The sequence below is a fragment of the Electrophorus electricus genome, chromosome 5 (assembly GCF_041902795.1).
Source record: "Electrophorus electricus isolate QZ-2024a chromosome 5, ASM4190279v1, whole genome shotgun sequence".
Lineage (NCBI taxonomy): Eukaryota > Metazoa > Chordata > Actinopteri > Gymnotiformes > Gymnotidae > Electrophorus > Electrophorus electricus.
The window spans coordinates 10,278,120-10,290,839 of record NC_137501.1 but is presented as its reverse complement, the minus strand read 5'-3'; the positions used below and the strand labels follow the sequence as shown (position 1 = coordinate 10,290,839).

General features: G+C 36.8%; 1 protein-coding gene across 1 annotated transcript; it reads left to right on the top strand.

Annotated features, from left to right (window-relative positions):
• The first annotated feature begins 1,646 nt into the window (after positions 1–1,646).
• On the top strand, positions 1,647–12,554 carry eef2l2 (eukaryotic translation elongation factor 2, like 2). The gene is made up of 15 exons (XM_027028784.3): positions 1,647–1,782; positions 3,288–3,502; positions 3,834–4,015; positions 4,277–4,488; positions 4,621–4,808; positions 5,086–5,191; positions 7,355–7,468; positions 7,608–7,746; positions 7,987–8,182; positions 8,259–8,517; positions 8,622–8,729; positions 10,496–10,849; positions 11,460–11,642; positions 11,763–11,895; positions 12,181–12,554. The coding sequence occupies exons 1-15, from the start codon at positions 1,780–1,782 to the stop codon at positions 12,372–12,374; spliced, it is 2,586 nt and encodes an 861-aa protein (XP_026884585.1). The 5' UTR covers positions 1,647–1,779; the 3' UTR covers positions 12,375–12,554.
• The last annotated feature ends 166 nt before the right edge of the window (positions 12,555–12,720 follow it).

Sequence of the window (12,720 nt, the reverse complement as noted above, 5' to 3'; positions counted from 1 at the left end):
ATGTGAACACACACATAGGCAGTACAAACTATGTTTATTGTAAAAAAGGGTTCATCTTTCAAGAATGCATGTTTTGTTATCAAGTGTAAACAGAGTACTTGCTTCATACTGTTAATGCTAACAATCCCATGGTGCTTTATAAGCCAGAATCAATGGCAGTTAGCATCCAAACTTTGGGTGTGAGTCAGTGACGACATAAAATTTGATTTGTGAGAATTTCATGCAGTTTAATTAATTTTTGTTACTTTACATGATCAGGTTCCTAAATTCTCTTTGAATTTCAGTGCAAACATATGACCAGCAGTTAAAGTCAAATGCTGGTCGTAACTGCTACTTGACTAACAAAATTAATAGATTTCATGGTAAAACTGATTGCATTACCTTATTAGATTTTGCTTACAGAGAGGTACCAGTGAGCCTTCACCATCAGATGATGACTGAGAGAAAATAAACTTGACCAGAATTAAATCTTGTTTTTTAAAAATATTATTATTATTATTATTATTATTATTATTATAAAATTATAATATAAAATTATTTATTTATTTATTAAACCTATTTCAACTAAATCCACCATTGTAAAATTACTTGTCAATCAGGCCTTGTGTACCACATTTTCAGAACCACTGGGAATATAGATTATCCATTTAAAAGGGACATTTTAGGTTATTTTATACTGTGTGATGGAGACCGTCACTTAGGAAGGTCAAATGGATGCTTTGGCTGCTATGCCAGAGAGCTGCTCTTTGGTCTGGTGGTCAGAGCTCATGTTTACCTCCTGTCAGACGTCGGTTCAATTCACAAGTATGCTGCCTGCCATCAGCCTTCATTACATACTGAGAATTCAAATCATTGTCTAGTATCCATTAAACTAGACTTTAGATCTTGATAGATGCAGCACCTGACAGTTTAATATATAAAAATAACCTCTTCCTTCAGTTTGATCAATCTGATTGATATGAGTTAGGCTTATATGTGTTGATGCAGGGAAAATATTAAGCTTTGACGGGCTTTGATGGTCCACCCTCTCTTTTATAATATTATCATATAATCTAGCCTAATTCAAATCAAGTCCTTTATGTGCTGAATCTGGAGTGGTATTGCATTGAAATTGGGAGGCTGCATAGTGCCAGGGCCCCCAGGACATACTGTGAAAAACAAACCAGGAAGTCTTGCACTACTCCTGGTAGTGCTGATGCACCTACTTTGCAGCAACTATTACATGGACATGATGAAGAAAATTCCTTGCCTCCTTGGCATAATTACAGTGTAACTGCTACATTCATGCCTTGAATGATTAATATACAAACACTAGCACAAATAACAATAAAGTATTGGCTATACTGTAGCTCAGGATCATGAATAAAAAACATAGACAGCCTTTTAGAATAGAATTCTAGAATAGAATTCTAGAAGGATAAAACAGGCATAATAGCCTATTTTTCAGATTTGTCATTGTTTGCGTGAACGTAGCATTTCTCACGATTGCATGGCAGATGAACAATCGCCACAATACATTTCTCAGCAAGGGATGCGAGGACAAAATTTACAGATTTCAAGCAAAGCAGTATTTCACTGCACCTTCAAATAGCCATCAAATAGTCAGTTCGGCCCATATGACTTCTTCCACATGACTCCACAGTGCTGTCTGTTGAGCATAAACTAAGATTCTACGTCACATTCTCTCTCTTTCCCCCCCAAGTCCTCCAACGGAGAGGTGCACCGACACCGGTTTATCCACAGCAGAGGCCGCCTCAGACTTGGGAATCAGTCGCCAAAATGGTACGATATTTCTCTACATAAACAAGTCATTAGATGTCAAAATGACTTAACTGTAACATATATATATATGTACCATTTAGTTTCGCCTATGACTGTCACCATCTATCGATCTACTTTCACGGTTATTTATTTTTATTTCATTTCAATGACGTAATGACAAACTGCTTGGAAGATTGTGTTATTTCTGCCGAATTTGGTCTTAATTGTCAAGCAGAAGGCTCGATTGTCATAGCACTGGAGGTTATGACGCATAGATATTTTTGAGGACAGAGACCTTGCGGTGTTTTCTAATAAAGACGTCTGCAACAATTTGCTTTTGACAAACGTAATAAATATTTTTGTTTGACCAAAATCAGGTTATCTGATAGGATCTAGATTTAGGGAGTAGGCTTCCTTTCAATACATATGTGCTCCGTTATTTTCGGGATAGCGCCTGCCTCTGTAGGCATACACAGAAATCGGAATAACGTTACGCTGGTTATAAATAGCGCATTCACGCCCACTATCCCCTGCGACATGTGCATTAAAGTTTCACGGGCACAGATTGTGAAATAGTACATATAGAGATATATATTCGATATAGGATAGTGGTAACAAAGCGCTTCTGGTATCTGTTTTTGTTTATTTGAGGCTAGAACTGCTCATCATTCTTATCAACCAAAGAAACCCACTAAAAACATTTTCGCACAGATTCTCGTTGCATGGCAAAGGGAGATACCGCGGCACATTTTCACAACTGCACAGCAGCACGCCGAAGTTGTGGGTTTTTATGTGTGTTAAAGCAATAGTATAAGTTTCCTTGGTTCATAAAAAGTTGACTGAAGAAAACATCAGTGTATTTAATTTGAAAGTGTGTACCACAGCATTCTTTACAAATCCCGTGAAGCAGTTTGGCATTGGGAGTTACCCAGAACCCTGATCGTCTCATTAATTAAACATCTTGCCACTTAGCTGTGTTTGAAGATGCGTTTAGGAGTAAAAGGCATTACATTACTGATGAACAAATGTTGATTTAATATAAAATAAAATTTGGTAACAACTTTCAGCCATTCATTCAGCCTTAGTATATGTGATTTTTCATATATGAGCCTGAATTTTTAATGCTTACATAAATGTTACATAAATAAACAATGTTTTTATATATATATATATATATATATATATATATATATATATATATATATATATAAAACAATCTTAAATCTCTCTCTCTGTCTCTCTCTCTGTCTCTCTCTCTCTCTCTCTCTCTCTCTCTTCTCTCTCTCTCTCTCTCTCTCTCTCTCTCTCTCTCTCTCTCTCTCTATATATATATATATATATATATATATATATATATATATATATATATATATATATATATATATATATATATATGTAAACATAAAAACTCAGGCCAACTTGTTATGATGATGAGTCTAGAAATTGCAAACTCATTAAAATTAGTAATGTGCAATATTCATAGACAGCACTCAATATCTAAAGACAGCATTCTCTCTTTCTTGCAGGTGAACTTTACAGTTGACCAGATCAGAGAGATCATGGACAAGAAGTCCAACATTAGGAACATGTCTGTGATTGCCCATGTAGATCATGGCAAATCTACTCTCACTGACTCTCTAGTCTGCAAGGCAGGTATCATTGCCTCAGCACGAGCTGGTGAGACCAGATTCACGGATACAAGAAAAGATGAGCAAGAAAGGTGCATCACCATCAAATCAACGTAGGTATCTATGATAGGTTATAGGACAACAACATCTGTTTTGTCAGTATTTACATATTTAGTTTTATTTGTGTAATGATGTCATGAAAAATAGTATCATAATGTATAATTGTTTTAATAAAATATTAAGGATTCCAAACAGCATCCAAATTTATGTTGGCAAATGTCTCCACATGTTGGCAAAAATAGTCTGTTTCTTTAAAAACATTTATTGCATGTTTGATTCAAATTTGTGCCTGCAGATTCAACAGTGTTTTGTTGTTCAGTTCATTCAATAAAAAGATAGTCAACACTGCATAATACAAGTCCTTATGTATTATATTCAATACAGAGCTATCTCTCTGTACTACGAGCTGAGTGACAATGACTTGGCCTTCATCAAGCAGAGCAAGGATGGATGTGGTTTCCTCATAAACCTGATCGACTCTCCAGGTCACGTGGACTTCTCGTCCGAGGTGACGGCAGCTCTGAGAGTTACAGATGGGGCTCTCGTAGTAGTAGACTGTGTATCAGGTATGACAATGGAGGATTTGTCAAGTTCAATCAAAGGGTCATCTGTAGTTTTCGGCTGTCAGAATTACATGGTAATGGAGCTTGATGCAATTTCTGTTCCCTTTTAAAATCACCATGTAACAATGTTCTGTTCTTCAGTCTGATGCTAAATGAGTGGTTACTTTTTGGTTGTTAACTTTTTGTAAAACTACCAGATTTGCATACTATTTGACATTAAAATATCACTTAATTTAAGTTTAGCTTATTCAATTCATTCTACAGGTGTGTGTGTGCAGACAGAGACTGTTTTGAGGCAGGCCATTGCAGAACGCATCAAACCTGTCTTAATGATGAACAAGATGGATCGTGCCCTGCTTGAGCTCCAACTGGAACCAGATGAACTTTATCAGACCTTCCAGCGTATTGTAGAGAATGTCAATGTCATCATCTCTACCTATGGTGAAGGAGAACATGGACCAATGGGTAACATTATGGTAAAAAAAACCAAAAACAATTTAGATAAAATCTCAATCTAAATCTAAATTGTGTGTTCAAACATAGATCTATACATAATTATATTCGTCATTCAGCACATGTTTTTAATCTCATGTTGAACTGAATTCCAGGTGGATCCTGTTGTTGGTACAGTAGGATTTGGCTCAGGCCTTCATGGTTGGGCCTTCACCCTTAAACAGTTTGCTGAGATGTATGTGGCCAAGTTTGCATCCAAAGGTGAAAAGAAAAAATCAGATACTTCCCCTGCAGAGCGCTGTAAGAAGGTGGAGGAGATGATGAAGAAGCTCTGGGGAGACAAGTACGTGCTTAGCACATATTTAGATAAAAAGGGGATCCAGTGGCAACATGGAGATTATTAGCTTGCTGCAGAGAACAACTGTAGTAGTATACTAAAAGTGCCAGCCAGTTGTACCTTTTTATCCTTTGCGATTTGAGCTGAATTAAGTAATATTCCATAACAACAATGTAAAAACAAATGATTCAAAAACACAATTTGAACTTCCAGCTTTTAAAAATATATTAGGACTTTTTTTTTCTTTTTTGACATCACCCAACTTGTCATTGGGTTTTTTCAGGTATTTTGATCCCTCCTGTGGAAAATTCAGCAAAACTGCCACTAATGGTGAGGGGAAAAAGCTCCCTCGCACTTTCTGCCAACTTGTCCTGGACCCAATTTTTAAGGTGTGCATTCATGGAACAATCCCAACATTGCATCTCTAAACTGGACAGTAGCTTCAAACTGTTCAGTCTGTTCAGTACAATAATTTGATTCAAAACTTGATCAGTAAATGACTGGATAATTCCGTAATGGGAATTTTACACTGGTCACTAATATCAGTGTCAATGCTAAACTTGTTACTATATTGCAGAATTAAAACTGGAGCCTAAAATTCTTAGTGCTCACTGAAATTCTATTTACCTACATCAGTTACCTGCATTGCAATTTATGGCCTGTTTCACACTGAATGTAACTATTCTCTGTTATTAGCAGAGTAGTAGTTATGTATAACTAGTAGTAGTTATGCATAATACATAATAGTAGCACCTAACTCAATTATAAGACACAGCCGAAGTTACGTGTTTATTAAGCCCAATGAAACTGCCCTCTTTGTTAAATAAATTGCTAATATGAAACCAATTAAATCAATAATAACATGAAAATAGATGATGACACCTTAATAGCTATGTCAGCAAATTCCCACATCATTCCATTCTTCCACCCACAATTTTTTTTTTTATCACTTGTGGTTTTCTGAGCATGTATTGCTCATTTCAGATCCAAACACATTATCTTCATGGTTTTTGACTCATTCATGTAGTCACATGTTTTATTTCATTGTCTCACTGCATGAATCAAAGATGTAACTTCCACTCTCAGATAAATAGGTCTTCAACATGGGTGTCCTATATACACCACTTAAATACTTTACAGGACATACACATGATGGAAATATCATATAGAAAAAAATACAGGGGCAAGCCATTTTGTACTTAAGTCAGCCTGTAGCCATGGAAAGAGATAGGAATAAACCTATTGCATAGAACACAAATTCTGTATGTGGTGCCATCAATTGAATCCTAAGCAGTGTACCTAACTCAAATAGATTACAAAATATGGGGCCCCCCAAAAAAGTGGCCTTGTGGCTCAACTCACGCTATGTTAGAGGTAAGATGATCCAGTTGATTGGGTGAGTTGAGCCATCAGAAAAAAAAACAGTTACTGACTATTGTATTAACAAGATTTTAAAACATAATTCCAAATATTGTTATTGATAATTAAATCCCCCATTGTACAGATAATATTGGTGTTCATGAAATAAATATAAATTACTAATTAGTCTACAGTTCTGAAAGCCTTTAGGATTAAGTCTTAAGGAATAAGCCTTTAGGATTAGGAAATAGACATGGCAGTTTTAAATTGAATGAAACTTTAATTTTTTAAAGTCCACAGATTATTTGTTTTTCACTTTCAGTGTAAACTCACAATTGTATGTTTGATATAATAGCACATAACATTTAGTCTAATTATTTAACAAAAATGGCCTACTTGGACATGATAGCAATCAGAGAAAATTAGAAATAGAAATTATTCAACATTTCATGTGTGTGGGTTGCAGGGAAATATGAAGTGTGCCCCCCCCCCAGGGATGTGGAGCACCTGTCTGTTTTTCTGTTTTCCTTTTGTAATAAGCTACGTGGCATGTCAACTATTCAGATGCGACACCTAAACATGAAATATAATCGCTTAATCATTATTAGGATGCAATACCAGTTTAAACACCAGATATCTGACTTACTTCATATAAACCTGAGGGGGTCAGAAGGAGCACTGGTTCAACTTACCCCCAAGGCTGTGGTTCAGTTTACCACACAGCCACCATTTTTAGAAAAGAGTTTAGTCTAGCAGCCCACAGCTACACTTAAATCACACGTTTTTACACAATGGAAGTTCCAAGAGAAAGTGGGAGAAATTACATTTGATGTCAGAAGTGATTATAACTGATATGCAAAGAAAATCTTTGACAGGCTAAAAACATTTTTTATGTGTGAAACAATATGCCTACTACTTCCTTCACATAGTTCTTCCTTCCACAGAAAGATGTAAATGTAGAATGCAAACTATATTTAGGGCCATATGTCAAAATGTGTGTATGGTATGGTTGCCTAGATACAGATGGTGGGTCAACTTACCCACTGCACATCTTACCCCATTCTCTCCTTCCATTTAACATAAACACAATGTAATATCATTACAGGAAAATTGTTTTTTCACTGTGGCAGTCTTGCCAATATCACAGAATGTACCTAAACTAAACTACAATGCTTTATATATTGTTTGGATAGGTTTTTGATGCCATCATGAACTTCAAGAAAGACGAGGCCCAGAAACTGATTGAAAAACTAAATGTTAAGCTTGATTCCGAGGACAAGGAGAAGGAGGGAAAACCACTGCTTAAGGTCTGGAAGTTCTACTCCTATGAAAAGTTATCATATAAAAACTTATTTGCTTGCTAATTTGAACAGATACATATGAAAACTGAATTAATTTCACTTGTGCTGCTACATGTTACACGTGCTGGCAATTTACCCTGTGCAGGCAGTGATGCGTCGATGGCTGCCTGCAGGTGATGCTTTGCTCCAAATGATTACCATCAATCTACCTTCACCAGTCACAGCTCAGAAATACCGCTGTGAACTGCTTTACGAAGGGCCTGGAGATGACGAATCAGCCATGGGTTAGTTGTGACAATGTCATGGTTTCCAACCGCACTTCAATACAGTGAAGCTAGCCATCCTGGATGATTCATTGTTAATGCTTGATGCATCATTACTTGTTTCAACCTTATCTTAAAATGCTCTTTAAATTGGAAAATGTGTGAATATACTTCAATTTAAGAGTGAAGTTTGTTAAGAATTTGTTCATTGGTCACAGCCCAGTTCTCAGTATATTTACCAATATGTATGTGTTTTTTTAGGTATCAAGAACTGTGACCCTAAAGCTCCACTGATGATGTACATATCCAAAATGGTGCCAACTAGTGACAAGGGTAGATTCTATGCCTTTGGTCGTGTTTTCTCTGGTATTGTTGCCACTGGGCAGAAGGTGCGTATCATGGGCCCAAACTACACACCAGGCAAAAAGGAGGACTTGTATTTAAAGCCAATTCAAAGGTTTGCTGCCTCCAACTACACATTTCACAATCCAAGGAAAAGCTCTTTTTTTAACCAGTGATCTATTTTTCTGCAGAACCATTCTGATGATGGGCCGTTATGTAGAACCCATTGAAGATGTACCATGTGGAAACATTGTTGGCCTGGTTGGAGTTGATCAGTTTTTAGTGAAGACTGGTACCATCACCACCTACGAGCATGCTCACAACATGCGAGTAATGAAGTTTAGCGTTAGCCCTGTAGTGAGAGTGGCTGTAGAGGCCAAAAACCCAGCTGATCTACCAAAGCTGGTAGAAGGCCTTAAACGCCTGGCAAAGTCTGACCCAATGGTTCAGGTATGTTATGAGAGCACGTTTATGAGCAGTCTGTCAGCTCAGCATAGTGGCTGCGTAATACTGATGGACAGTAAATTAAGAAACTCATACTTTATGTTTGTCAGTGCATCATTGAAGAGTCTGGTGAGCATATTGTGGCTGGTGCTGGAGAGTTGCATCTGGAAATCTGCCTAAAGGATCTTGAAGAAGATCACGCCTGTATCCCCTTGAAGGTATATCATCTCATTCAGGCTAGAAGGGAAGAATTATAGTCCTACACATGAGATAAAAGAAATTTTATCCCATCTTTTCTATTGTCAACAAGTGTCAGCATGAATGGTGCTATGCTACTACTTTGTTTCAATGTGCAGATTTTTCCACTTTATTCTTCTCATTTATTTAAGTTCCTGCCCTTTCATAAGATGGGTAACATGCCAGAAAATTCTGAGCTCTGTTCTTATCTCTTGGTTAACTGTCTATCTAGAAATTCACAGGGAGTTCTGAATCGTGTTCCTCATGGGTGGCAGCCATAAGTTCATTCTAAGATGTAATAAATATGCAAGATGTAATTGAATTATATATATTAAAATATCTATCTGAAGTATAAGATGTAGTTTCTGTTGTCAGCACTCTTGTAAAATAATATACAAAGATTTATTTTGATATTGTCACGGAACATCCAGTGTGTAAATACTTCAACAAATACATAAATAAGTCTTATGCCATTTAAGTCCATTGTTTACATACCAGTTAAAAAACTTATAAAATTCAGCACTGCTGGGTCACTATTTATCAGTTCGACAAAGGTTGTCCTGTGACCATGTTTTACTCTATACTTACCAGCCATTATTATTTAACTAATAATAATTCCAATAAGCCTTTAATAGAAATGTAAACAATAGTTTATAGCCCATATTGTGTCATTGGAATGAGTGGAATGAAGAATGATAATTGGATTTTAGTACAAAAATAACTGATTAAAATTGAATGAAGAATGATAATTGGATTTTAATGACAATTGGATTTTAGTACAAAAATAACTGATTAAAATTATCACAACTATTTCATATTGATAACTTTACTGAGCATAAAAAACAAACAAATTTAGATATTCAAAATTCATGAGTTGGTTTCAGTTATGAAAAGTGGAAAAAACAATTTAAGTAACAAACCAATAATTCAGTGTTGTAGATATATTTGGTAGATATACCTGTTGTAGGTTGATTCTCATGGGTGTATTTCCATTTGTACAAAGATCTGCTTTGGGGCAGCATCCTCTGCCCCTAAAGCAAAATACGACCTTGAGGTTTTACCTCAACTAGTTTTCAGTGCTGCCTAGTGCCTTTGCCATTAGCTTAGACTCTCTGTGTACTCTGTAAAGGGTCAATAATCGATTTCCCCAATATTATTTTCATGGACTATGCATGATATATAACCACCAGCACAGTAGTACTATCAATTCTAAACATGGAAAATATACTATTTTTTATCACATCTGATGTAAAAGACATTTATAAATTTTTTTTTTCCTCAGTAATCAAACACAGTTTGTGTTAGCCAAGGCCCTATAGCCCTTTGTCAGTAGTGAGTTTCAATGTCAGCCTCCCAGACAACTCAGAAGTAGTCCTCTGATCATAGACTTACTTGTAATGAGTGAAGTGGAGGATGGCTAACAGATTTTGCACAGCAGCGGGTTTGTAGTGTAAATGTAAACTTATAAAATGCACTCAAAATATGTGTTTCTACTGAAGGAGCGAATGTTAAAAAATAACAGTAATAAAACATTTACATTTACATTTTGATAATAGATGCAACATATCACTGATGGGTATGTTTTCATTTTACATTTACATTTTCAGAATTTGGCAGATGCTCTTATCCAGGGTGACTTAAATATTTATCAGTGTAACAATATTTGTGCTATTTGGGAATGTGTAGCATGAATATATTTTCAAATCCTCCATAATTATTCTTGACTGTTGGATGGCTTTCTTTGCAGAAATCAGATCCAGTGGTGTCATATCGTGAAACAGTCAGTGATGATTCAGACCAAGTTTGCTTGTCCAAGTCTCCCAACAAGCACAACCGTCTGTACATGAAGGCTCGGCCATTCCCTGATGGTTTGGCTGAGGATATTGATAAGGGTGAAGTGAGCTCTAGGCAGGAGCTTAAACAGAGAGCTCGCTACCTGGCTGAGAAGTATGAATGGGAGGTTGCTGAGTCCCGTAAGATCTGGTGCTTTGGACCAGATGGAACAGGACCTAACATTCTTGTAGATGTAACAAAGGGGGTGCAGTATCTGAATGAGATCAAAGACAGTGTGGTGGCTGGTTTCCAGTGGGCAACCAAGGAGGTGAGTAAAACTGTTTTATCTGTTGGCAGGTATGTCCCTTCTTATACCATGTGTTATGATATATGGATAGTAGGAAAAGTTACATTTTAGGAGACATTCACAATTCATATCAAATGCAGTTCCCTGAAGTTTTTACAAATATTCAGAATATGTGAAATGAGGAAATGCATATTTTAAATCAGTGTTTCTCAGTCCAGCTTTCAGGACCCACCAGACGGTCCACATTACTTCACATTTTTTACTTCACAGTACACCTGTATCCTGTGTTCTTATTGACTTTCAGGAAGTGTACTGGGTTCAGAGACAATATTATAAATAATGCGTGTTAATAGCTCAGGAGACAGACATTCCATTTCAAAATATAGCTTGTCATAAACTGATATTTCCACATGTGAGATTTCCATAATGCTCAGTGTAACTGAAAGATCTCATTGGCACTCTCTTCAGCATCCCACATTCTGCAGGAAACAGATAAAACATGTCAAAGTTGCTTTTTTTCCACATATAAGAAACAAATAATGCTTAACAATTCCTATACATGTCATTTCACTAAATTACAGTTTAATTAGCAAGATTAAATTTCCAATGTGGCATTTCCATGTCCCTTTAGGGAGCCCTTTGCGAGGAGAACATGAGGGCCGTGCGATTCGACATCCATGACGTGACCCTGCATGCAGATGCCATACACAGAGGGGGTGGTCAGATCATTCCTACTGCTCGAAGGGTCCTGTATGCTTCTGTACTGACTGCACAGCCAAGACTCATGGAGCCCATTTACCTGGTAGAGATTCAGGTGAGATCAACATTTTCAGCAGGGGACAGGACCAAGTACATGTTTAGGTTTTTAAACTGTCATAAGTGACTTGTATAACACTACTAACATGAGAACATTTCCTCACTAATACTCCTCCAGTGTCCAGAACAAGTTGTCGGTGGCATCTATGGTGTCCTGAACAGGAAAAGAGGCCACGTTTTTGAGGAGTCTCAAGTGGCTGGCACGCCTATATTTGTGGTAAAGGCATACCTTCCTGTAAACGAATCATTTGGTAAGTAAGCACTTGACCAATTGTTAATCAAAGATTCAAAATCACATAAGTATGTCTCAGAGCTTTTTTATTTCCAGAGTGATGGTACTGATGTTTATTTTCTTAGTACTCCCAACACTAATTTCATTAGCAATTTAACAAAGTTGTGAATTAAGTAAATGTTACAATAGAAAAAAAATCATTTGTAGTGCAGTTTCCAGGACCAGGATCAGATATAACTGATTGGTCAGCTATGTTATCGTTCTGCTGTTCTGAGAGAGATCAACATTTAATTCCTCTATCTAGGTTTTACAGCAGACCTACGATCCAACACAGGTGGACAGGCCTTCCCTCAGTGTGTGTTTGACCACTGGCAGATCCTGCCAGGAGACCCCTACGATGCCAACAGCAGGCCGTCCCAGGTTGTGGCTGAGACCCGCAAACGTAAAGGCCTGAAGGAGGGAATCCCAGCCTTAGACAACTTTCTGGACAAACTGTAATTTTCCTGGACTGGAAAAACAGCATTTAGATATTGGTAGCTCTTATTTTCACAATGTCACATCATGATAAGTTTGAAGTGTATGGCAAAATATGTTTACATAATGAATAATAATAACTGAGCTTACTTGAGATTTCCACACTGCTCAATCTTCACAGCAAATAAATACTGAGCACCTTAAGTTGGCTGAGGCTGGATTTTTACATCCTATGACTGTCCAACTATAGTAGCATTAGAAACTAACCACACTACAGCATGTAGTTGTTCATATAGTTTAATGCCCTTTGATCCATGTTTGAATAGAACAATTTGGGTAAAAAATAAGTTTTCATAAATTTAAAATAGGC